We start from the raw sequence: 27,480 nt of genomic DNA on the forward strand, positions 1-27,480 counted from the left end.
GAATTTCGATTTCCCCGTTTATCCTCAGCTGGGATGGGAGGCTGATGGTCTCATCTCATGACAGCTCCTTCCTTCTCTCCCCTTGGCCTGATCTGACTCCCAAGGAGGTGTGTATGTTATTGTCCTCGTGGGCAGGAGCGACTCAGCGGAAAACGCTGGCCACTCTCAGACCCCGCCCACCGAGGAAACACACGTGCGCCACCACCAACACCCTGAAGAGCTGCGCTCTCAAGTGCTGTGTTGTTGGCCGTGGTGAGCTCAGTAGGTAAAAGGATGGAGCTAATGAGGTCAAGGTCAAGGGCTGCATCACCCTGTAGGTCAGGTAGCTCCGCTTCAGACCTGCTCTTAAAAGTAGCGCGTTTTGGGGCTTCCCTGGTAGCGCAGTGGTTGCGAGTCCGCCTGCCGATGCGGGGGACGCGGGTTCGTGCCCCGGTCCGGGAAGATCCCACGTGCCGCGGAGCGACGAGGCCACGGCAGTGAGAGGCCCGCGTACCGCAAAAAAAAAAAAAAAAAAAAAAGCACGTTCTCAGAGCCGGTTCCTTCAAGCTGTCAGCCAGAAAACACCATCCTGGTATGTGCCTTGGCCCTCTGCCTGCTCTCACGTGAGCAGGTGGGCAAACAGAGCGAGCACGGGTCTTTGTCAGGTGGGATCACGTGAGAAGAGCTGTGCCGGGCACGGAGGTGCTATGAGGGGGCTGCTGGCCCCCACACCTCCACATGGATGGGTGCCTTTGGTGACAAAGGGACCAACTAGAGAGGTGGACGGATCGGTATGAGGTCCCTACCTCCAACCACCTTTCCCTTCTCCTCCATCAAAAAAGAATATATTTACAGCTTAACATGAATTATCTCTAGGATCAATACGGTTATATCGTGAATGGGAACACATTAATATGGGCATTTGTTAATATACAGAGAGATCTGGTCCTGGGGGAAAAACCAAAAGTTTGTTAAGTGAAATTATAAACATCCAGTATTACATCCCCAGTGATTTATGCTACCTAATGGGGGACACAGTACGATGTAAGAGTATGTCGCTCTTGACGCGGCCCAGAGCTCGGAAGGGAAGGCGAATGGGCCGTTCCCGAGAGGGCCCGCCCGGCCCCTCAACGGGCTGGCACCGCGAGGCGTGAGGGGTGACGTACAAACACAAAGCTTCATTCAACGCCCCGTGACTTCACCTCATCGCTGCCGCCGACTTGCCCAATTCAGACATTCATAATTTCACAATGGGAATTTATATCACAGGACAAACGTATCTTGTGTAATCCAGCAACAGGTGCCTGCAAAGACCCCCTATGAGTACATTACATTGAAACCTCACCTTCCGTACTGGCAGCCACGTGGCAGTGCCCGAAGCTTGGAGGTCATTGTTAGCTCAGGGGCTCCCTTCCAGGCTCTGATGGGAGAGAAGGGTGATCATACTAATTCAAACCCCTTATTTTGTAAACTCTCATTATCTCTAAAAGTATGTCATGCCTTGGGTGAAGCGGTACTCACGTTACCACCCGGGTCTATTAGAAGCAGCATTGCTACTCTTCCCTTACTTCGTTTTGGGAGGGGCCGGCAATATTATATAATTACGATAACCTTATAACTTTTCATCCACACCCAGACACTTATGCTAGTGAAACGGGACTCTAGTAAGTGAGCTTGGACAGCAGGCATCAACCAGGACCGTCCCTGACAAACTGGGACACATGGTCAGCTTAGATTAAATGTCTTAAAGAGTGGGGTCTGGACATCAGGAAACCAGGTTCTAATCCTCTCTTCTGCCAGAACAGTCATAAGGGCTCAGTTTCTCATTTCTCCGGCCCTTGGTCACCCCAGTTATAAGACAGGAAATACCACCAAATGGTATCAGATCTTAGAGCTCCTAAATCCTGAGGACCGAGTCTCCCTGGGTGATATGAAGATGACTAAGACACATTCTCACCTTTCAGGGTCGCAGGCAACTAAAACGCACAAAAGTACAGCAGTGTCCTGTCTGGTGACGCTCAGAAAAGTTGAACATGTATTCTCGTTTATCTCCCCTTATCAAGAACTGCTGATAACAGTACCCCTTTAGTAGTCACACCAAGAGTAGCACCATTCACTTGTTTCACAGTGAAAATCTCATTTTAAATAGATTCCTTTTCTTTGATTATTGATTACCCATTTTATCTGCATGTTACGAATTAGTTAGGCACAACGTAGATAGCTATGTAGGAAGGAGACTTACTTCTTTCACCAAAACCAGGAGGCAGAACGTCTTTAGAAATTTCAGACCAGCAGTTGGTCGTGAAATAAATTTATTTTGTCACACGCAGTTGTGATATCAACTTCTTTTGATACTTTGGGTTCCGAAGTCAGTGACTTTTGGCTCCCGTGGAATATTTAAGAAGAAAAGCTTGGTGCCAAAGTATATATTCGACTGCCACTGGTCCTTTGGTGTTAGAACTACTTGAATGAGTGATTCCCTAAAAGTTCATTGAGCAATTAAAGTATGCTTCTAGTCTAGGCTGGTCTCCAAGTGGGGCCAGCTTTGCAGAGTCACCCCTGTTGGACTGGACATGCACAAGTCTCCAGGGAGGAGGAACAGGATCTTTGTTTCTCAAATGTCCTCATCCCATGATCTCTTTGGGGGACCTGCCTATAATTTCGACCCTTCAATCCACCCTCTCTTATGCCCCCATCTAAGAGACTGGGAGGTGATTTTTTTTTTTTTTTTTTTGGCCATGCCATGTGGCTTGCGGGATCTTAGTTCCCTGAGCAGGGATCGAACCCGGGCCCCAGCAGAGAAAGCGCCGAGTCCTAACCACTGGACCGCCAGGGAATTGGGAGGTGATTTTTAATCACTTGAATTTGAAACTGTTCCCACACGCTGTGCTTTGATTGTTTCTGCAGCAGCAGACACAGTTCTAAGGTGAAAGTTCTGCTCTGGGGCAGCTCTCTGTCGCCAGGTGGATATGGAAATTGGAAGTCAGGACGAGAAATTTCAGGTGTTGAAGTGCTGTCATTCTCAGTTCTCCTTACAGCTAGCCCATGGTCATGGCCCAGATAGTAGAGGGAAATCATTTCTTCATGGAGGGTGGGGAGGGTGGCCTGTATTCTGGGATGGCCCACAGAAATTTTATTTACATGATTGCTTTACTGGGGGAAATATTTCCCCTTTTCCCTCCCCTGCCCACCAAACCCAAGGCCCAGAGACTACTTTGGAGGAAGGAAATCTTATACAATTTTAATGAGATAATTCAACAAGACGAGGTACATGAATCTACCTCATAAGAACAAATTGAGAGCTAACATTGATGGGGTCCTCATTGCATTCCAGGCCCTGTTCTAAGCTTTTACATGTTTAAATCGTTTAATCTTCACAACCACCCCATAAAGAAGGTAATATTATTTCCACTTTATAGATGAGGAAATTGAGGCTAAGAGCAGTAAAGTTCCCTGCCTCCAAATCACATAACTATGTAGTGGCAAAGCTAAGACCTAACCCCAGGTCCCCTCGGTTCCAGTAGCGGTGTTCACTCCACTGCAGCATGAATGAGCTGACCGAAATAACGTTTTTATTAATTTGGTGTGTTTGCAAGCACGCTGAAAATGGGGCAAATGATTAAACCATGAGTAGAAGAACCGTGGAGATTAGGATGCTGAGACAGGTCCCATATACTGGCAGGTCCCCGCGCTCCTGCTTCTGTCTCTGCTACACAGTACAGATGTTCCCAGACTTAGGATGGGGATATACAGCCAGATAAACCCGCCTTAAGTTGAAAATATCCTAAGCTGAAAATGCATTTAATACCCCTGACCTACCAAACAGCACAGCTTAGCCTGCCTCCCTTAAACACGCTCAGAACACTTACAGTAGCCCGCAGTTGGGCAAGATCATCTAACGCAAAGCCGATTTTATAATTAAGTGTTGAATAGCTCGTGTAATTTTTTGAACGAACGCCGTACGGCAGGCGCGAGACAGGATGGCTGGCTGGGTACAGGAGGGCGTCAGTTGCTCACGCTCGTGACCGCGGGGCTGGCTGGGACCTGTACTCCCTGCCGCTGCCCAGCCTCACGAGCATCGTCCTGCATAGCACTGGCCCCAGAAAAAGATCGAAAGTCACGGTTTGAACCACTGTTGCTACCTAACGCGTATCCCTTTGCCACCGCTGTAAAGTCGAAAAATCGCTAAGTCGAACCGTCGTCGGTCGGGGACCATCTGTATTGAAGCTGTCAAATGAAAGCCAAAAAATGTCAGAGAGAACTTTTGAGACCCCAGTGTATGTCTTCAGTTAATGATATTAAAAACTCACACTAAATTGGACTGAATTAACCTGTCTGGATCGTTGACTGCCCCGGGATGAATGGACTTACTAGCAGGACAAAAACCTCCCGGCCTGGGAGAAATGTGGGTTCTGAGTCAGGCAGTGGCCTCTGAGAACGGAAGCCCTGGCTCTCGTACCCCTGGACCAGCCCCTCGTGCGGTGGCTCCTTGAGAGCCGGCCCCCCAGGACAGCTGCTGAGCAGGCACCCGGGTAGATGAGGCTTCAGGCTGCTCAGGCCACATCCTAGTACCCGTTGTTGTAAAAACCACCCCCGATTTTCTAGTCTTGCTGGAATCGTGTTCATGACTGAAGTGTCAAGGAGGCCATTGGCCCGGGTTTGACATCTGTGTTATACACGTTAACCGTGTAGCACGTGGTAGAACCAGAGAGCGTGATGGTGCGTGTGTGGATCCAGGCCAGCTGGGTTCAAATCCCAGCTCCCCGGTTCACCAGCTGTGTGACTCGAGGCAAGTTGCTTAGCTTCCTTGTGTCTCTGTTTTCATCTGTAAAAGAAGGAGAATAGCAGTGCCTATCCAATACGATTGATGTAAGAAAAGGTCAAGTTCATTTGGGAAATGCTGTGTGACTCGAGGCAAGTTGCTTAGCTTCCTTGTGTCTCTGTTTTCATCTGTAAAAGAAGGAGAATAGCAGTGCCTATCCAATACGATTGATGTAAGAAAAGGTCAAGTTCATTTGGGAAATGCCCTCAGAGCAGCGTCTGTCACATAGCAAGTGCTCGATAAATGCTATTCATTATTACTGTTTGCTGTTTCTTAGCACTATTTGGTTCAGGTTTTTTCTTCTTTTCTTTAAACTTAAGAAAAGCTGAACTGTGATAAAATACACATAACATTTATCATCTTAACCATTTGTAGGTGTACAATTCAGTAATGTTAGGTATATTCACATTGTTGTGCAATGGTTATTTTTTCTTACCTCCAATTCCAATTTTCTGTTTTTTAATTATTTTTTTATTGAAGTATAGTTAATATACTGTATTGTGTCAGCTTCAGGTGTACAGCAAAGTGATTCCGTTATATATCAATACACACATATATCTATTCTTTTTCCGGTTCTTTTCCCATATAGGTTATTACAAAATATTGAATATAGCTCCCTGGGCTATTCCAATTCCAGTTTTCTTAAGCAGTCCCGTTACTGCCATGGCATGTGCTTTGTGCAAACACCAGGTTTCTGCATCCGGACGTAGGAAAGGCCTGTTGTCCTCCCATGCCATTATCCTAGGACTTCTTCATGGGTTAAGTGGGCACCATCTGTTGCATGATTTCTGTGGGAAGATACATTTAAAGGGCAAACCTTAATTCAGGATACAGCCTGTTTGAAAAATAGGCAGTGCCTACACTTTGTGTTACCTGCAGGACCGGGCACATGATAGCTCCTCCACAAGCCTTTGGAACCCTTCTATTAAGCTGGCCGTCTCCTCTCGCCCTTAGGAACTGTAAGGTTAACCTTCTCGTGCCCCTTTCATCCCTGTGACTCTTGAGTCTGGCAGGAGGTAACGAGGTCCCACCAGAACTTCCTGTTGTTCCCAGTGTCAGAGCCCCCGAGCACCAGCTGACACTTTCCCCCGCACTCGGCCCCGTTCCTCTCTTCTTTGCCCTCCTCTCCTCTCCAGGGCCTCCTCTTCCTGCTTTGCCTCCTATATGTCGTGGTCTAGGGCAGCATGACCTTTCACCCTCTGACCTGGTCCCCGATGCAGCGTGTGGTTGTGATGGGAGCACACGGAGCCCCTTTTCATCGGGATCATCAGCCTCCCTCTGGGGGGACCCGTGCACCTTCCTTGCCTCCTCTGGCTTCCTCCAGGGGTATGGAGGCTGCCCTTAGTCCAGGGGCTAGCTTGCTCCATGGAGCTAAAAGTTTCAGGGGCAAGCGCTCCCTAATGGACATGAATAATTCTCCCAAGGTAACCAGGAAGTCTTCAAGAGATTTCCTCTTAGCCCTCAGGAAACGCCACCTGATTCCTCTGAGATAAGAGGGCTGGGGGTGGTGGGTTCAAGTCCAGAGAAGGAAGCCCCCCACCCTTTCCCCTCTGCTGCCTTCCTCTGCCTTTACCCTTGTGGCGCCCTGGCCCCCTCCCTATGAATGACTCACAGCGTTGACCTCCAAAGGGCAAATGGGCTCATCCCTTGATTTCTTCGTTCACTGCTTTCGTGGGCCTCTCCCGAGACTGAGGGAGACTCCTCCACATCACCTGGGAAGAGCAGAGCCAGCGTCCGGCCAGGAGCACGAGGCCCCGTCTGTGGCTGGTGTAGACTTGCCCGCACCATCTGTGCTAAACCACTGGCAGAGGTGGCCCGTTGGAGGCTGTCCCGTCCAGGACTTTTCAGAGTCCTGAAAGTCACCTGTTTTGTTTCTTTCAGCCCCTTTCACCCAAATGCTTATAAAATTCTAGATGCTTCCTTAGGATCTATTGTGTATGACCTCAGACATCTGTGAATCCTCCACTCCAAGCTAGGGCAGTTTTCTTCTCAGGCCCTGCAAGGGAATTCGGTGACTACTGAATGTGACAAGGGAGTTGAGTGAGATGGAAACACTGAAATGGGCAGGCAGAGGGTCAGTGGAAAGTCTTGGCTGAACCTCTTGGAAAGGCGGTAGTAGGGATAGTTTTCTAGGGCTGCCACACGCTGGGTGGCTTAAACAACAGAAATGTATTGTCTCAGTTCTGGAGGCTGGAAGTCCAAGATCAAGGTCTGGGCAGGATGGGTTCCTCCTGAGGCTGTGAGGGAAAATCTGTGCTACGTTTCTCTCCCAGCTTCTGGTGGTTTGCTGGCAACCTTTGGAGATCCTCGGCTTGTAGATCTTGCGTGGCCTACCCCTGCGTGCTTTGACTCTTAATTCAGCACCTATACAGCCTCTTGTCGTTTTTTGATATGTCCGCCTTCTCCATTAGACTATGGTAGCCTTGAGAGCAAGGGCCGCGTTTCCTTACTCTGCATACTCTGCATCTGAGACACTGCTTCACGTATGGTTGGCATCGCTGAAAGTTCTTTGCTTCAGTTCCTATTGTAGTGACTGTGTGACAAAACACTCCTCTCCAGTTGTGCGGCGTGTGCATGTCTGTGTGTCCAAATTCCCCTGTTCACAAGGGCACCGGTCATATTGGAATAGAGGCCCCTGCTACTCCAGTATGACCTGACCTTACCTGATTACGTCTGCAATGACCCTTTTCCCAAATAAGATCATATTCTGAGGTACTGGGGGTTGGGACTTCAACATATGAATTTTCGGGTGGGGGGCACACAAGTCAACTCTTAACAAGAAGTGACAGAACCTGAGTATGTATATGAAATCTATTTTGAATTCCGTCTCAAGATCTAGAGCCTTTAATTTTTGTATAGGTCTTTATATCATTCTTGGTTCCTACTAATCTTTTACAAAATTGTGCTGGGAAGTGGTGTTTTCATGGGGGAAAATGTGGATCACTGTGCACTGAGCGTGATGAGTGAGAGTTATCTGCTGGGCCTGTCGAATTGCATCTCTGTCTCTTATTATCATCCATGGCCTTAGGGGAAGCACGATGGGGAAGTGTGATCCTGGTGTGTGAGACGTAAACTTGATCTTAGCCTTTGCTCTACCCTGGAAGTTTCATAGTCAAAAACCAAGACTTTAACCAAAGGCAGAGTTTTGCTTTGTTTTTTAGGTCTACTAGTTAATTCGTTATATAAACCTGATTAAATTGGGTTGAATTCTAATGAATTCTAAATAGAGAAACTTTCCTAATAAGTAAAAGGAAAGAGGATGAGAAAGGAAATCAGACCTTTTTTTGTGATCATCACATTTAAAGTCCTAATTTATTGGGGGCTGTTTGGTAGTGAGAAGAAAGGATTATTTGTGTCTAAAGGAGATGTACAAAGAGAAAGGTTTGGGATCAGAAAGTACTTTCAAGCAGAATGAGGTCCCTACCACTCCTGGGTACCTTCCCCGCCTCACCCCTCCTTCTAAGCCCACACTGGCCAGTTACATGTGGCTTTTCCTCTCTCTTCCTTGTGCGTTTCCCTCCCATAACAAAACCTTCAGACCAAGGGCAATGTGGATAATTTCCCAGTTTTCCAGCTGGGCAGTTCACCAAGAACAAACCCAGACATCAAGGCCAGACCAAAAAAACATCTTCTTGTTTTAGACAGAAGAGCCCTACATCTAGGGGATTCAATGCACCCGCTGTCCGCTTACTGCATTTCCTGTGTCCGGAGCTTCTCTGCCTGCCGGCTCTGGTCTCGTAAGTTTCCATACCCTGCTGCCAACTTATAATAACAGAGGCAGCAGGCGGCCGGGTAGCAACGTCAGAGGCCACTCCATACGTGGGCACATGCTTCGCAAACTGAAACAAAGCTTGAAAGGGCACGTTGCAGACCTTTCAGCCTTGACAGTGCTGTGCCCAGACCACCAGGAGCCTGGAATTAAATACCCTCGGTTCCAGTTCTCCACCATTAACGCTATCAGCTTCATCAAGTACTTCCTCCTTCAGTGGTGTCTGCAGAGAAATAAATAAATCAAGCCCTTCCAAGTCCTGTTCCTGCCCAGATCCGGAGTCAGAAGTAAAATCTGAGTTGGATTATCCAGAGCACTGTCTCCCTCCTTCATTGTTCCCCAAATCTGGGCAGGAACAGAGAGTGAAATCTCCCCGGGACATTACATCAGTTCCTCTTTTACCCTTGGCACGAAAGTTCTTCCTCTCATAGTTCTCCCAGACTTCCTAAGGCTTTGCCCTATGTGCACACCCATCCACTGAGCCTTGACGCCCAGGACATCAAAGAAAACCTGCAGGTAACCAGGCTACTGGCCACCGCCTGTGTCTGTTTTAAAGTTTGTAAGACGGGAAATGGATTCAGGAAATAGGATTTCTCAGTACATGGTCTTCATCATCCTGAAGTATTTTTAATCCTTAATAAGCTTTTAAGGAAAGGGAGGTATTCTGTAAATGGCATTTGGAAGAAAATACGTGAAACTTCAAAATGCAACTGTCTTAAATATCGCTTACGGTGATCATGTTCTGTGACATAAAAAGTGAACCGTGGACAAAAGATGAATTCATTTTTGTGGATGGCAGAATTGAGATCTGTATTAGCCATGAAAAGAAAACTTGCCTCATCCCCGGAAGACTGTAGATCATTTCTATCATACTAATGATTTCGGCCATTAAAGTTAACGCCATGGGCCTCGTCAGCATCCGGTAAGCGTTACTTGCATTGAGGTTAAAGGGAGGAACTTGACTTGTCATCCCAACCTGTATCTTTGCAAGGTTGATTAAGCACTTTAATTCCGTTTATAAAATCATAATCGCAGAGCCATCACATCACCTGAAAACTAATAGTTCCTCAATATTATCAGATATTTTATTACTGTTTACATTTTTCCAGCTATCTCATAAATGTTTTTTTCTAATTTATTTATTTATTTATGGCTGTGTTGGGTCTTTGTTGCTGCACGTGGACTTTCTCTAGTTGCGGCAAGCGGGGGCTACTCTTCGCTGCGGTGCGCGGGCTTCTCACTGCGGTGGCTTCTCTTGTTGCGGAGCACGGGCTCTAGGCGTGCGGGCTTCAGTAGTTGTGGCTCATGGGCCCTAGAGCGCAGGCTCAGTAGTTGTGGCGCACGGGCTTAGCTGCTCCGCGGCATGTGGGATCTTCCCTGACCAGGGCTCGAACCCGTGTCCCCTGCATTGGCAGGAGGATTCTCGACCCCTGCGCCACCAGGGAAGCCCTCATAAATGTGTTTGCAGTTTGTTCGAATCCTAATCCAAGCAAGGGTCTGTCTCTACTTCACAAATGGTTGATGTGTCTCTCAAGTCTCTTTCAATCTACACGTCTCCATTCATATCTTTTTTGTGTACAAGCTTGCACACTCTCTAGGTGTTTAAAAAAGAAGTTAGCCATAATTAGTATAACTTTTCCCCTGTAGGTGGTGTAACTTTTCCTTCCCTTTTGGTTGCTTTCAAAATTTTCTGTTTATTCTTGGTTTTCAGCAGTTCGACTCTGTGCCTGAATGTAGCTTTCATTGTATTTATCCTGCTTGGAATTTGCCGAGCTTCTTGGATCTTTAAGTTTGTATACTGTTGCTGCTGTTGTTGTTAACGAATTTGAGGACAATTTGGCCATTATTTCTTCGATTTTGTTTTGTTTTGTTTTGGCCCCATTCTTTCTGTTTTCTCCTCTTTTACAATATTATAGTGACTGTGCAGGAAAACATCTTATTTTCTTAGATAACCACAAAAGTACTTAGGATAGGGCATCACAATCTCTAATTTGCTTTAAAATAATTCAGCTTTTAAAAATGTGGTTGAGAGTGGGGGGGGGGATACCAACCCTCCTCCATAAAAAAAAAATTTTTCACCTTCTCAAACTCCAATTACATTTCTTTAGACCATTTAATATTGTTCCACAGGTCACTGAAGATCTATTTCTTTGTTTTTAATTTTTATTGATCTGTTTCCAAATTTACTAACCCTTTCTTCTGTTATCTCCCATCTGCTATTAAGTCCCTCCAGTCCAGTATTTCAAGTACTGTATTTTTCAGTTCAAAACCCTTTTTGATTGTTTCCATTTCTTTTCTGATAGTCTCCATCTGTTATCACTCATTATGACCATCATTTTCTCTAGGTGCTTGAACTTATTTATAATAGCTACTTTAAAGTTCTATTTTTCTCATTCCAACATCTAGATTATCTCAAGAGTCTACTTCTATTGACTGCCATCCCTCTTGAATGTGGGTCACATTTTTCTGTTCCTTCACATGTCTAGAAATTCTTTATTGGACACTGAATATTACATATAACATACTGTAGAGACTCTGGATTATGTTATATTCCTCTGAAGAGTGTTGATTTTTCTGCTAGCAAGTGGTTAAATAACTAGCCAGTCACTCTGAATTTGTGGAGGCTTGGTCTTTTATTTGGTTAGGGAAGACTTATTTCAGTTTTGCCTTTAGCCCTCAGGCAAATCCCTTTGTCCTAGAGCATAGTCCTTACTCCTAAGGTGTGGCCATCTGGGGTAATAAGCAGCCTGAGGTGTTTTCAGAGCCTTCCTTGATGGAGCCCCAACTCTGAACTCTGTCTCCAATACCATGGCCAGCAGCTGAGATTTCGTATCTTTGAACTGTACAGCTGTTACCTTTCACTGAGCTCCTTGGAGTTCCCCCTGCACATTGCAGTTCAGGAGCACGTGTTAAGGATTTGAGGGAGTTTTATGTGCCAGTTAGTGGCTACTCCCTCTGAGGGTCCCTCCTTTACAGAATTTGTTTTCTCAATTTTTCTGCCCTTCTGGCAGCTTCATACTCTACTCCCTGGCATCTCAAGCAACTTTCTGTTCTTCTAGCTGCCTCACACTACACGGACTGGGAAGGACCCTCAGAGTGACAGCTGTATAAATTTGGATCTTACTCTGGGCAGTTCCTTTCTTGCAAGAGTAAAATCCCCTTCAGTTTCCAGTACCCTCAATAACTTTTATAAATATATTTTATCCAGATTCTATCATTGCTATATGTAGGAAAGTTAGTCTGATACAAGCCACTCTGCCATTACTGAAACTGGAATCCCCTTTTCCTTTGAGAAAAATGGTAGCACACCATAAATACTCACCTTGCTTTGCTCATCTAGCCATAGAGCCTAGAGATCAGTCCTTAGCAAAATATTTAGTTATTTCTCATTCCATTTTATAGCTGTGTAGTCCTCCATCATGTAGAGATATACCATCATTTGTTAAACCAGTCTCCTATTGATAGCCGTTCCAACGTTTAAGCACTTTTAAATTCGTGGCAGCATGTTATATAGTGGTTACAAAATAAGCCCTTTGCCTTCGGGGAGATGATCTTTTAATTATCATGAACAGTATTTCTTTTGTTCACTGTCTCATATGATTTGCGACATCTAGTGGAGTCCCCATTTTCCTGTTAACCCTATATAAAACCTTAAGAAACCACCACCTTTGTCTCTGTGTTCTAACTCTATCAGATTCCCAGATCCCCTATTGTATGTCCTTCATATAGATGTTGTCATAACGGATAAAGGAGATACCTTTGACTTGCTTTACTGAGAACCATGGACAAGTCTTTGACCAGAACAGGGACCTGCAAGTATGCACATCCTTTTGGTGAGACAGCTCTGGGAACAGATATGGCCAGAGAAACCTCATTAAGATGCGTGTGAGGCCCTGGAGAAAACTCCATTGTTTTAGGCAGATTTTTGTTCTTCCAACCCTCAGCGGGACTCCTATGGCCACGTACATGCTGGTCCCTCCCTCAACCCAGCCCATGGAGCCACTTCTGCTGCTGAGCTGTGTACACTTCTTTTATATATATAAATTTATTTATTTTATTTATTTTTGGCTCGCACAGGCTTTCACTAGTTGCAGAGAGCAGGGGGCTACTCTCCGTTGTGGTGCGCGGGCTTCTCATTGCGGTGGCTTCTCTTGTTGCGGAGCACGGGCTCTAGGCACGCGGGCTTCTGTAGTTGTGGCTCACGGGCTCCAGAGCACAGACTCAGTAGTTGTGGCGCACGGGCTTAGTTGCTCCGCGGGCATGTGGGATCTTCCCGGATCAGGGATCGAACCCATGTCCCCTGCATTGGCAGGCGGGTTCTTAACCACTGTGCCACCAGGGAAGTCCCTGAGCTGTGAACACTTCTCATGTCATCCTTCCTCAGATGTCCCCAGCTTGAAAGTTCAGGTGGGATGGGGTGGAGGTATTGTCAGGGGTCCATCCCTCCTTCTTCTTACTTAACTCTACCTGTCTGTGCACTCAGAAACACAATGACCCTCAGTGTTCTCTCAAGTACACGATTGTTATTATGTAAATTAGGCCCACTGTGCATGCTTGGAGCAGGTTTTGATGTGACTTCCCCCCCTAGTTTCTACATAGCAGAGAAGTAGATATTCTAATGGGTACATAAGGTTCTAGAATCTTACTGGAATCTAACTGGCTGGGTGACCTTGGGTAAGTTGCTTCTTTATGCCTCCATTTTCTCTCCTGTTAAATAGGAGTAATAGTATCTTCTGCTTAGGTGTGTTATAAATTTTAAACAATATAATCCAGTACATAGGATATATAGTAACCTCTTTATTATTGTCATCGTCATTATCATTAACACCAACAACTCCTGGAGGCAGAGAATGTGAAAGGTGGGTTATGAAAAGTCAGTGAAAGCGTTTAGAGAAAAACGCTTAAGGACCCCCAAAGCCGTGTCCAAGAGTCAAGTAACAAAAAGATAAAGAATGCACACGCGGCTTCCTTGTGTTTGTAAGCCACTGGTAGGTGATTAATGGAATGTCTGTGGACATTTTTCGCTTGTCCGTTGGCAGGAAGAGAATTTCGAGCATGCGCGCTTTCATTTTTCGAAAGCGGTGAAAAGACCCTGCGTCCCGGGAAGCAAGGCGCTGCTGCCTCCGCACGCGCTCCACGGTTGCCACCTTTAGGACGGCAGTGGCGTCCCTCCCCTGACCATCCATCAGGGTCTCTGACTGTCCTTCCGTCTGCTCCACAGATAACTGTGTCCAGAGGACCCCGAGGCCGCCGGTGGAGAACGTCCACCACAACCCTCCCACCATTGAACTGTTGCACCGTTCCAGGTCACCCATCACGACCAACCACCGGCCTTCCCCCGACCCCGAGCAGCGGCCCCTCCGCTCCCCCCTGGACAACATGATCCGCCGCCTCTCCCCGGCCGAGAGGGCCCAGGGACCGAGGCTCCACCAGGAGAACAACCACCAGGAGTCCTACCCCCTGTCAGTGTCTCCCATGGAGAATAACCACTGCCCGCCACCCTCTGAGCCCCACCAGAAGCCCTCCAGCCCCCGGCAGGAGAGCACGCGGGTGATCCAGCTGATGCCCAGCCCCATCATGCACCCTCTGATCCTGAACCCCCGGCACTCCGTGGATTTCAAGCAGTCCCGGCTCTCCGAGGACGGGCTGCACCGGGAAGGGAAGCCCATCAACCTCTCCCATCGGGAGGACCTGGCGTACATGAACCACCTCATGGTCTCCGTCTCGCCGCCCGAGGAGCACGCCATGCCCATCGGGAGGATAGCAGGTAAGCGCCGCCGCCCTTGCCGCACTCCAGCCTCGAGCTTCCTTGGAGCCTCTCTCTGTCCCAGTTAGGTGCCCCCCGAGGCTCTGGGAGGCCACGTGGAGGCGTCTGCCCGCGGGAGGCGAAATCCTTAATGGGCTAGTTAATGAGCCAGGGGGGCTGGAGGAGTTACGAGCCTCGGAAGTGTTCAGAAGCAGATGTCCTCTGTCCAGCTTACAAGGAGAGTCACGTCAGAATCGTGGCTGAGCAAAGACATCTGAAATCAAAGGTTTATGAGCATGTGAATGGCCCTGTCCCGAAGCTTCCAGCGGCTAATTAACGAGCAGGCACAGCATAAAGAACCTTTGTCTCAGATTCAGGCTTGTAATTCCATCCTCTGCACAGCAACCCCACGTAGCCTCCACCTTGGGAGGGGGCAGGAGAGAAAAGCAGGATTAGGGTGTTGGAGTCTGGTGCTGCTGTGTCATTTGGACAGAGGAAACCACTCCCGAATTCTTTCCCTTCTATGCTGACAAGCCCAAATTCACTCCCCTAAGACGAGAAACCAGTGGAAACCAGTGAAAAAAAATCACCACATTGTATCTTTGCTAGCCCGCCCATAATTTACATGAAATCATTCTCCGGAAGCTTATAATCCTCTAACCTCTTGGCAAAGTTAACTCTTTTCCTAGAGCTTCTCTCCATTCACGAGACAGTTTTGGAGCACCTGCCGTGCACAGATAAATGCACTGGGAAGTAGGGGACACGGAGCTGATGTAACACCGATTATTTCCTCAAGGGATCTAAATTTTACTAGGAGAGACAGACGTGAAAACCACTGAGCCCCAAGGCGGAAGGAGATAAGCCCTCTGCCCCGCCCAGTCAGCGCACAAGCATTTATTGAGTACTTACTGTATGCGAGGATAATTCAGTGCCGTGGAAGCAGCGCAGAGAGAAGGGGTATTTTGACTGGAGGAACTGAGGAAGGGCGGTATAGCTCGATGCTGAAGGTGATTATGGGTCCACTAATGGGAGGGAGACACGGACACAGGAGAGAGGTCAGAACTGTTCAGGGAAAGGTGAGACGTGCCGCTTCCTCCTTGGGCTGATGCCGCAGGAGCGAGGTCCAGCTGAAGCTCGGGATGGAGCTCACGACACCATGACGACACGGGTCCTAAGGCTGCTTTACTTCTGCCTTGACTCGTCCCTTTTTTTATCTAAGTCACTTGTCTCTAAATTCTTCTCTGGTCCCAAGGGCACCTCCAATGTCACCTCAATTTTATCATTATAAATAATTTACATGAGGAATGTTGAATCAAGAAAATCCAATGGCCAAGAACTATGACGTGTTTCGAAAACACTATGAAAAATGAAATGATGTATGCTTGGAATGTGATCCAAAAGCATCCCACAGGGTGGGGAGTGAGGAACGGGTGGGGTGTACATAGAATAAGGTTAGTCACAAGCTGATGGCTGTGTGGCCGGGTGTTGGGTGCACCGGGGTTTACATTATAGTTCCGTCTACTTTTACATAAAGGTTTTTTTAATAATGGAAAAAAGAGAAATTATGAAAAGGAAGGACGGGGATAAGGTGGCAAAGAGCTTATTTGGCAAAGCACGTGAATTTCCCCCAGATAACTGGAGAAAGAGGAAGGGGGTCGGTATATTCCTGTGAACGATATAAATGACCCGTCTTGGACTTTCTAGGCTTTCCTTCTTGTCTGTATATGCCCTGCTCGTCTTTGTTTCTCGCACGGTCTGTGCAACAGTTCTGGACATTTTGTGGATACCTTCTACTTGTTTATAATCCTCAGGACAGCTCTTCGAGGTAGCCTGTCATTGCTCTATTCATTTTATATGGAAGGGTTGTTTGCAGGGGAAACCACAGAGGAAACTGGGCGGCAGAGGAGCAGAGGTCACGCAGGGGCTGGCGGATGAGGCTGAGGGACGGCCCTCGCCGCGCCGTCGGCTGCTGTCTCTCGGGCTGCCCCTGCTGCCCCTGCACTCCCAATTACAAGCTGTCTTGCCCACCTCCTCTGTGACGCTGTCTCTGCCACAGACTTCTTAGGAATCCAAGAGAAGCCCCATGTGTCAAGTTAAATTGTTTAGGCTTAGAGCTGTTTTTCCCTTGCTTAGTAGGTCTGGAAATTTTTTAATATGGCTCTCTTAAAAATTGTGCTACTCTATTGGTATATTCAAAAGCTCCATAATCTCCATATGTCTGTATTCACTAATTTAACCCGATTATTCGCTAATCCAGGATTAGCGAATGTAGCCAAAAGGCACTGTTTTTCTCGGGGGTGAAACGAGAGAGAAGTCTACGATCTGACATTTAGTCTTGATCCTGTGACCCTCTGAACAGTGCTTATCACGGTTCCAGGCTTCTTTGTTTCTCACCTGGGGTGTCCCTGTCTCTCCACCCCAACCCTTTGGGTGTCTTTTTGGACTACTCAGATCCTCGCAGAATTGATTCTTCATTTACTGGAAGTCGAATTCATTGGGTGATTCATATGTACAATGTAAAGTTCTGTCATTACTGAACAGCCATAAAAGTCCTTCAGATAGCTATAAAGCAGCTTTTATATGGGAAAACGTAGCTTTTCAAATGAGCCCAGGGGCACTGAAGGTGCTGCTGTGTGTCACACGGACAGATACCATAGTTGGAGGATACGGATAAGAACACGACTTATGCATGTGGATCAAAAGGTGAATCACGTATCATTTGCTCGGCTACTCCTGGGTGTGTGCCTTCGGACACCTTCTGTGTTTACAGCACTGCTCTGCATTCATGGGCTGGAGTGTTCCAGGAGATGTGAGACACAATCTCTGTTAGGAAAGAGCTGAAGACCATGAGCTACAAGTGCAGCTTGTGGTGTCTTCCAGGGACTCCGATTAAGCGCCGTAGGAGGTTGGAGTCGAGGTGTCAGGAAGGCTTCATGGAGGGGCTGGCTGTTAGCTGGGCTTAGATGAATGCTTAGAATATGGACAAGTGGAGATTAAAGAAAAAGAGGTCATTGCAGATGGAGAAAACCCCCAAAGCAACGTAAGGCCTAGTATATTTGTTCTATTTCAGATAGAAATGTAAACTCAAGAATCCAGGTTCATTAAAAAATCCACCATATTTTAGCGATTCTTCTTTTCACACTTTAATATCTATGAAATTGGGAGGCATCATACAATGAAGGGGTCCCATGCAAAGTTATGATAGTTCACTTAGGTATTTACCTGGAGGAAAAACTAAAATATTCAATAAAAGAAATCCAGGAGGTAGTTGACAGTTTAAAATACAAATCACAAATTAGATCAATTGAAATAGAAACATATAGCTTATTCTGAAAGGTGTTGCTTATTTTTCAAAGAATAAGAAGGACTGTTATTGAGTTTAACAAGTTGGAATGGCTGGCATCTGTGGGAGAGAGTTTAACGTAGGACAGAGTGAGAGAAGATTCCTGGGTGCTGTTTCTTTACTGAGCAGCCAGTGGTACGTGCAGCACTGAGCAAGTTGCTTCTTTCTGTGCCCTTTTCTGTTTATTGTCCTCAGGAAAGGACTGCTTGGCGGCAGGGGGATGGGGGAGCATCTGTCACCTCCTAACATTTTCTCAGCCCACGAACGTTTCACTGGCCTGTGTCTCGCCAACCTGTTTCATAGCCAAAGAGTGGTACCGGCAGTGAGCGCCGTAAGTTGAAGAAGGGTAGCCCAGGTGACGTTGTGTTTTCAGTGCGTGTTGAAAATAATTCTTAGAACTTGGTGATTTCAGAGCTAGAAGGGTCTTTTACAGATGAAGACACGTCCAGTGTTCAGCCTCCAGCTTCAACCACTGTTCTTTCCAGCACACTTGTTTCCTTGAGACCGGGGACTGAAAACGCAGGCCTGTGGGCCAAATCAGCCACCGCCTGTTTTTGTAAATCAAATTTCACTGGCACACGGCCACACCCACTCCCTCAGTATTGTCTGTGGCTGCTTTGGCAGGGTTGAGGAGTTGCAGCAGAGATTTTACTGATTGGCCTTTTACAGAAAAAGTCCGCTGCTCCCTGTTCTACGCCACTGTCTGCGTGTACGTTCAGGGTGCTTTGGAATCACAGGTGTAGAAAATGCCGTCCCTGCTCTCAAGGAATGACTCGCACCTCCGAGAACGAGGCCTGCCTGAGACACGTGGAGGGAAGGAGCTAAGCTCTAGATGGCAGGCTGATGGCTGAGTAGCCCGTAGCAGTTACAATCACATCACTAACATAAGTAAAATACAGCGGAGGAAAATGAAGTGTGGCTCTGCAGACCTGAACTATGTAAAGATTATTCATTCAGAAATTAACACGTATCTTTACGTGCCAGGCGTGTTTCTAGGTGATAGGGTGCGGCGTCTCTAAGTGCCAAGTGTTGTGTCTTTGCTGGCATAAGGCAATAATCCCTCTTACTTTATGCCATCAGACAAACTAAGCTCCCTGCTTTGGTTTTAACCATAGACAGCTCAGTTTTTAAAGAAAAAAACTGAAGTCATTTTGGCTTTCTCTTAAACTTCTTCAATTCCATTCAAACCTGAGTTACCAGACTTCCTACCGGCGTGTCCCTTCCTTGGACTTAATCCAAAAATCTGCTAAAGTGGGGGGAGAGTCATTGGCCACCTGGTTTCTAATCCATTCGTAGCGGTTCATCTGCTCCACAGAAGTGCGGAATGTAAGAGGTCTGTACACACTTGGTGGTTCAAAGTCCATGGACCATCCAAAAGGAGAGTATTTCTTTTCTTGTGCTCACCTCACAACTTCTGCCTCAGTCTCTTGGTTTTCTTTGCAAACATGAACTTCTTCACGGTCTGTGAGGATATCATTGGTGAGTTGATCTTAAAGCAGATAAAACGGAGAATCCCACACCCCACCCCCAGACCCTGCACCCTTCACTTGCAACCCCTCTGATAACGCTTGGCCTGGCGATCTTTCAGATCCTCTAAGAGACTTAAAAAAAAAAATACGTGTATTATCTCTCAGGGTTACATTTTTAATAGAGACAAAAGGATTCTCCTCAAGGAGACACTGAGTCTCCCGTATCACTTGTCACCTGGCTAGAGCACTGTACTCTCTTGATTTGGTTTTGTTGACTGGATGAGTTCTGTGCGCACAGAAATTCAATCCTGGGAGCCGCTGCTCTGCCATCATCAGATGAAGGCACCTAAGCCTGAGACTCCAGGGCCAGCAGCTAGGGGCCCATCCTCAGGGCTCCCAGGCCGGGGGAGGTCACACCGTACCCTGCCCTCGTGTTTCCATCTCTGCTTCTTCCCCAGTGGTACCTGATGGGGACACTGTCTCCAATGAGGCACGTGGACTTTTATCTTCTTGCATAAACGGGCCTCAGGAGCAGCCCTGAGCGGAAGACATCATAAAAGAGAAGCCTAAACGGACTGTGTGACCGTGACGGAGGGTAGTGTCATCCCCAGGCCTCTGCAGTCAGGTGTGGTGGTGTGCACGCGTGTGTGCGCCTGCGCACACGCACACGTGTGTAGATACTGTGGTTTGGAAAAAAGGACAGGATCGTGGGATGTCCCCATGAGCCGGGGGGCCCGGGGCTTTAGCGGCGGCTGGCAGAGCTGTGCCCTCCCGCGCTGTCTCAGGCAGAGACCCCGCTATGGCTCCCGGCCCAGGGCCTCCATCCACAGCCGGTGGGAGGGTTCCTGGGGCAGCTCTGTGGGCCTGTGGGAAAGCATGGACTCTGGAGTCCGCAGCATTCGAGTCTAGCCCTTGTCTCCCAAGCAGAGGTATTTATTTAAGGTCCCTGAAGCCTGGTTTCTTTAGCCATGATAACGATAATACTAATACTCATTTCTGGGCACTTCTGAGCACTAAAGAGACGATATGCAAACATTAGTGCAAGCAGGGTAATTTCTAGGGGTTAGTTAGCGGCCCGCCTCCGCGCCATTTCTCTTTGCTCTGCTCCAGGGCTGCAGAGAGGAGGGCGGGGGTCACGGCCAGCACCATGGCCCACCGGCGCGGGTGCAGGGCCTTAACCCAGAAGGACTGTGTCTGGGCATTTGTTCTAAGTGATGTTGGCCTGAAAAGTGCACCCCTTCAGGGAACCCTAGTTTCCTTATTTCCTCGCAGATGAACGTCTTCACTCCCTGTCACCTCCTCTGCGGCTCTGCCCGCTGTCTGTATTTGGAGGAGATGGAGGAGACCCTTGGAGAGGACAGAGCCCTTCACCCCGATGGGAGTATCCCAAGGTGCCAGACTTCTCACACTGTGGCTGAGTCACTGTACTTTTTCATTGTGAGCCACTGAGAAATCAAGAAGAGAAGGCAAGTTTCAGGACAGCTTTTTAAAAAGATAAAACAGTACCAGCACAGTAACTGGGTAGAAAATAATAGAAGGGGATTGAGGAGACTGGAAATTCCAGTTTGTTTAAGGGCGTGCATTTCTGTAACAGCATCCCTATGTCCCAGCAGTCCCCGGCTGCAAATTCCCAGGCTGCCTCCACGCCTGAGGGAGGAGGGGTATGTCTTACTGGGTTTTAGGTGGGGGCTTGATCTCTGCATTTCCCAGCCTCACGCCACACCTCCTGCAACCAAAGGTGAAAAGGTTCAGCGGTGTTTGTTTGCAGCTGCGGTCCCTCTCTGCCCCGATGAAGCCAGGAAGCATAGACCTGTATCCTCCGCCTCAGCTTCTCCCTCTCCCAGCTTGCCGCCGTGCACACAGGGCTTCTGTTTTCCTAAGCCACAGCAAAGCACAAGCAAGCACGCATCGCAAACACACCTCTGCGTATCAACACAGGGTTGGCTGCACTAGATTTATCAGCTTTCTGCTTCTAGGTAATGGCTGATCTAGAATTGAGGAGGAAAACAAAAAAAACCCTGCAGATAGCCCCCCTGCAGGCTGTAAAACCTGTGCTTCCACGGGCAGGGTTTCTCAAGCTGGGTGCTCTTGATATTCGGGCCAAATGATTCTTCGTTGCCGGGGAGCAGTTCTTTTGTGCATTATAAGATTTTTAGCAGCATCCCTGGCCTCTACTCACTGGATGCTAATAGCATCCTCCACCCCAGTTGTGACAACCAAAACTGTCACAGACATTGTAGAATACCACCTAGGAGGCAAGATTGCCCCTAGTTTAGAACCATTGCTATAAAGCAGAGAAGCAACTTTTTATTTTGGGTGTTACTGACCCATTTTGTTCCTGAACTTGAAATAAATTTATTAGTTTTGCATAATAAATTTAAAGCAATGAAACAGGAATGCTAGGCCTCTCCTTGTTGGTGATTATATCCACAGAACTCCAGTTTACAGAGCTTCATGTAAAATTCCATTTGGGCAGTTAAAACAACATAAAATTACTTTCTTAGATGCTTTCCTGAAATTTGAATTTCGGGAAATTCAAATAACTTGTCAATTACTCGACTTGCCCACTCAGGTCTCTTAAGCATCAGTTTTGTCTAGCATGGTTTTCTAGGTTTTTTTTTTTTTCCTTTAGAAACCATGTTGGTTAATATGTGAATTGCCCATCTTTTTACAGTCTCTGCTCAATAAGCTTGTACAATGAGTCTCTGGTAAGAGACTGGTGTGTGTGGGGGAATATTTCTCCCTAACCACAGGAAGGGAAATATATATATTTTTTAACAATGCCTTTTAACTGTGGATGCCCGGGGTACCTCACCCAGCAGGAAAGAGAGAACTCTCTTTCTGCAATTGGAAAATAACACTTCACTCGAGCTAAACCCTTTCGTGAGCTTCCTCTCATGGAAGAGACAATCTACATCATGAACATTTGTTTAAAATTCCCACATGCCTTAACGGAGAAGGCCCTTTCGTTTAAGACACATGCACCTAAAATTAGTGAAGACCTTGTGATATGAGACATGTTTCACGTGCATGTTCAAGTGTTTTGTAATGGGATGAACTTTTTGGTGCATTTTATCATATAGTATTAAGCATTTTTATCAATGATCAGAAAGCATTGTATCTGTGCAGACAGGGATGGATTTGAGAAAGCTGAAAAACTGTTGGTGGGTCATGGCAACAGCCTCCAGAGGACCTAGGAACTGAAAAGGATCTGCCTTTTATTTAACTAAAATCTTAAAAAACAAAAATAACTCAGATGGCTTGAACTTCTATTGTAAAAAAAGAAAGAAAAAAGTTGCGTGATCAGGCAGCTTTTTTTTTTTTTTTTTTGTCATCTGGCATAATTTTTAACTAAAGAAACAAAAGAATCAATAGTGTTATAAAAAGGCACTTATACTCTGAGCTTGAAACAACTACTTTATGCCACAAAATTCCTGTTGCTACCTCTGTTCGTGACTGAGTAATTCAGTATGTCTTGAATGTCAATATATTTTTATTACTCAGCTAAAGTTGGCTTCGCTGGATTAAATGTCATTTAAAATGATTAATTGGCCCCTTGTGTGGGGTTATTTTCACACTGATGAAAGGGAAAAGTTTGCAAGATAACAAGTGTTCCTGCAACTCATAGGTAAAGTCTGTTCTTTGGTAAGCCCTGCCCTTCATTTACCAACCAAACACACACAGATCACATTCTAGATTTTTTTCAGTAAATGATTTACGACATAAAGGTCTCAGTTCGATGCCTCTGAAGAACCAGCATGGTAGGTACCCAACGCTGGTCAAGTCCTTACTCTGAGAAACGGTAAAATGGTTTCAAATGGAAACCATTTTTTAAGTGCGAGCCAACGGAAAATGGTTCCCACTTCACCATTTTATGAGACACAGAATGTCCAAAGCAGTAAAAGAGAAGCCACAGAAACAATGAAAGTGAAAATCCCTCAGCAGATGGTGTTAAGACAACACTCACTTTACATTTTAACTCCAGGAAGTCTTAGAGGTGAGGCACTGCCAATACATCCCTCACCTTCCGGGGAACAGAAGTTCCTTCTATCAAACTGTGAAAGACAACCAGATCCGTTTTTTAAATTATTAAATTGTGTTCAAATGATTCACTCTAGAGAACCACATTGCTAATCCAGATAAAGGTGTCATGAAGCCTCTTGGTGGTAAAAATGATTGTAACCCTGTCGGAAAACATGGAGAAGCTGTTAGACCTTTGTTCCTCCTAGTAGACTGGCATGTTGTGTGATAATATTTGGTTTTGCCAGATGGTTTCTACTTGGAAGAGCTTGTGGGAAATTAAAATGCATCTGCCATTTGACAGTAAGACAAAAACTGGACAATTAAACCGCATCTCAGTTCTCTCTTTTTCCACCTGTACGGAAAACGACGTAAGACAAGGAGGTGGCAGAGAGGGAGAAAGACACTGCCTATTTCACTGCTTTGCCGACAGGCGCCCTCTTACAAGCACCTTCAAAATGAGCTCGGTTACTCTCAGTCTGCGACGGTGTGTGGTACTCACCTCTCAAGGTGCTTCCTGATGCTGGGATCGGGCCCCTTGCTGTCTCCCTGCTCCTCAGTGACCCCTTCTGGCGACCGAGAGGGCAGCAGCAGGCGGGGGTGGGGGTAACAGCATCTCTGGTCAGCTCCTCTTAGCGTAGGGTTCAAACTCCAGGGGTCATCCTTCTAAGAGGGACACCACGGGTCCTTTTCTGAAACAGAAGAGACCACACGTTACATTAATTTTTAGACCCAGATCAATCGGGGGAAAAAAGGATACAGCAGGGGGTACTGAAGATGTATGGTCATTTTTAAGTTTCACGGTAGTTCCTTGAAAGATGAAGCCTCCTGGAAAATGCCACATTTTATGGCATTTTCTGCTGTTCAGAGAGAAAGCTGGGTTGCACGAAGGACACGCTCAGAGTTAAAGCTTGCTTGGAAGAGTCCTCGACTAACAGATACCTGTTAAGCCGCTTCTCTGAGAATAGACGTCTCAGCAGGACGGGTGGCCCAGCACGAGCTCCAGACTCCGACACGTGTCACTCACGAGCTGTGCCTCTGAGCCACTGACCAAACCCGCTGAGCCCCAGCTTCCTTGGCCGTAAAATAGGAATAGCAACAGCACTGGCCTCATCAGGTGCCCCAAGGGTCAGAGGCAAGCCGGCTGGTAGAACACACAGCCCGGTGCCTGCAAATAGCACCCAGTAATCGCTGTTATTGTTTCCTTCACTCACATCATCACTCGTACCGTAATCCCGGAGACAGTCGACGTTGTTATTCCCCTTTCGTAAAGGAGGAAACGGAACCTCAGGGAGATTGAAGAAACTTGCCCAAGGTGACCTGACTCGCTTCCTCTTGTAAACATGTGCCAGAGGAGGGTGTGTTGCATTCTCCGGGAGGTGGATGTTTGGCTCGCTCTGCAATAGTCCAGGTTGGGATTGGACATTCCCCGCCCAGGTGGGCCAGGCCTCACCCAACATAAGGAAGTAAGGAAATCGGCACCTTGCGGTGCAGGAGCCCCAGAGTTCAAGTCTCAGTGACCTCGGGCACGAGAAGATTAGAAAGGATGCAGTGTGTGAAGTGAGGATTAGAAATAATGCTTGCAAAGTGCAGAACACACACACAGTGTTCCACAAAATTAATCATTCACGACCCGCCATGCTGGCTAGGGCTCATCAAAGCTCCCAGAAGCAACAGTGCACACCTGAGAACCTCCAGTTCTCATCTGGAGGCCAGTCCTGCATCAACTCGACTTAGAAAAGTCCACATCTGCTCCCATAAGGCTGTGCTAGGGGCCAAGCCACACCCGGTTCTGGCACTAATCCAGAAAGCACTAGAACGGGGCAAAGGTGTGCAGCCTGCATCTTCTCTTTCAATTTGCCAATCCACAGCCAAAAGTCAAGGCCTAGCCCAGCGCCTGGCCCGTACAAAGAAAGATCTGTTGCCTGACCAAGTGATCCAACATCAGTTTTGCACATGGAGAAAGGGATTTTCTGCACTGGGTTCCTTTCTACACCGATTCCATTATAATAAAACAATTTTTAAAACCTACCTAGTAGCTGTAACGAAACTATCTGTATTCTTTCTAAAGACCACGCTGGCCACAGTTTCCACAGTAATAGTCCCCAAACCACATGGGTTTTCTCCTCCCACAGCTTTTCATGCATCACGCTGCTTTTTCTGCCATTTTTCAGCCGACCTCAATCGTCACATCTTTATCCGTTGAGTATCACCCTCCAAAGTAACCTTGAGCCCCACCATTGACACCACGTTGCTCTCTCTGAACACAAGCACACTCTTTGCCCTCTTACCTGCCAGCCTGTCTTCAGCCCCTTTTCAGAACCAATTCATTTGCAGTTAGAGCTTGTTCTGTCCCTTTTGTGGGCTCTGCTCAAGTTCAGGTCACTGGTCATGACCGTGGACCAGCCCCTTCCTCTGTCCGGGTCTCTGTGTCCTCATCCGAGGGGGCAAGTTCTGGGCCCGAACAGTCCTGAAGGCCTCCACAGGTCAAAGGTTGCCATCTCACAGGTCTCTCTGTGCCTTGCTCTCCTCACTAGAAAACGAGGATGTGTTTTCGTTTTAGTTTTGGCCAAGTGGCTTGCGGGATCTTATTTCCCCAACCAGGGATCAAACCCAGGCCCCTCCGCAGTGAAAGCGCGGCATCCTAACCCCTGGACCGCCAGGGAGTTCCCAAACGAGGAAGTCAGCCAATCCACCCAGAGTAGGCAAAAGCGGTTACGCGATTATTTTCTGATTCTTGCTCTTAGTACTTCAACAAGCAACCTTGTCAACAGTGTTTTCTTGCCCTTTTCCTCTGTAGACTGTAGACTGCTTTGGGATTACGTCTATCAGTTGCTTTCTGACAGCCGGTACGAAAACTTCATCCGATGGGAGGACAAAGAATCCAAAATATTCCGGATAGTGGATCCCAATGGACTGGCTCGACTGTGGGGAAACCATAAGGTAAAAGGGCATCAGATACTCGTTCTGATAAAGCAGGGCCAAAATCTCGTCTTCATCCCTGGGTTGGAGGGTAATTGTCTGTCTCCTGCTTCCTGTCTGCCCATAATTATTTACTTTATTCCTCACTGGACACACAACTCATTGCAAAGGGGAAGAAATCATTGAAGGTGCCCGTTAAGCCTCCTGGTCTAATAGGCCTCATTACGAGTAACCGTCACTCCCCCGCCTCGGCCTGGCCCTGCCACCCATGCCATCGTTAGGAACTGGGGACCAGGGATGCCCTGTGGCACTTTGTGACTCACAGGGGGGCTTCGGCAAGTGTCGCTTCTGTTCCGCTGGGTTAGAAACTTCCATGGTCGCAAAAGCCCAGTTCTACATGGAAAATGCGTATCCTCTGACTTTAAAGCACCTCCTTGAAAAGCAAACAGTGCAAGAAGTCTGATCGCCCCTACAGTTTTCCATCTTGGGAAGAGGAAATCGAATTTAAAAGAGAAAGTCTTTTATAGTTAGGGAAACCATTAAGGTGCATAGATGTAAAGAGTGGGTAAAACAACCTTGACGTCCACTGATGGATGAATGGGTAAAGGAACCATGCTATATACACACAGTGGAATATTCCTCTTGAAGACGTGATGCCGAGTGAAAGAAGCCAGTCACAGAAAGACAAGTACTGCCTGATTCCACTTACTCAAAGTTAGATCTAAAAGAAGCAAATTCATCGAGTCCAGGAGTGGACCGGTGTTGCCAGGGGTGGGGGGAGGGGGGGGGAGACGGGGAGTTACTAATCAAGGGGCATAAAATTTCCATTAAACAAGATGAGTAAGTTCTAGAGATCTGCTGTAGGGCACTGAAAAAAAAGAAGAGAAAATTAAGATAAATCTGTATTCCTAGTTAAAAAAAAAAAAAAAAGAGTGAGTCAGCAAGATCCAGGCCCGACCACAGACAGGTAGCCGTGGGGCAGAGGTGGCAAGGCACCAGGAAGGCCCAACTCCAGATCCGCCGAAGTAGAGGCAGGCCAGGGGGAGACACCGCTGAGCTCTGCCCCGGCTGCAGCCTTGGAGGACGGCAGCCCGGGCTCTGGCCCCGCCGAGGAGGCCCTACCAGAGGCTGTCGTGACCAAAAACGGCCAGACCCCACTGACACCATCCACCCTGTGAGTCACTGAGAAAAACTGCTCCGCAGCTCGCACAGGGAGCCCTCAGCCCAGGGCTCGGAACCACTGTATTCTTGCTTCCGTGACAGGAATTTAAACAAAAAAATCTTTTCCTTAAAATGACAAACCAGAAACGCAAGCTTTGAGAAAGGGCACTGTCAAAATTTAAAAAAAAAAAAACTTTTTTAAAAAAGGAAAAAAAGGAAGAGAAATTCTCTGTGGGTCAGAAGGTGAAG

The 27,480-nt window shown here is 47.2% G+C and overlaps 1 protein-coding gene across 4 annotated transcripts in view; it reads left to right on the forward strand.

Annotated features, from left to right (window-relative positions):
- Nucleotides 1-27,480, forward strand: part of ETV6 (ETS variant transcription factor 6) — a 240,936-nt gene that overhangs the window by 205,222 nt on the left and 8,234 nt on the right. For all 4 annotated transcript variants that reach the window (XM_059082644.2, XM_067008733.1, XM_067008734.1 and 1 more), the window contains 2 exons: nucleotides 13,792-14,337; nucleotides 25,949-26,091. In XM_059082644.2, the coding sequence (XP_058938627.1) occupies nucleotides 13,792-14,337; nucleotides 25,949-26,091 (689 nt within the window). The remainder of the gene's footprint in view (nucleotides 1-13,791; nucleotides 14,338-25,948; nucleotides 26,092-27,480) is intronic.

This window comes from Kogia breviceps, chromosome 12 (assembly GCF_026419965.1).
Source record: "Kogia breviceps isolate mKogBre1 chromosome 12, mKogBre1 haplotype 1, whole genome shotgun sequence".
NCBI lineage: Eukaryota > Metazoa > Chordata > Mammalia > Artiodactyla > Physeteridae > Kogia > Kogia breviceps.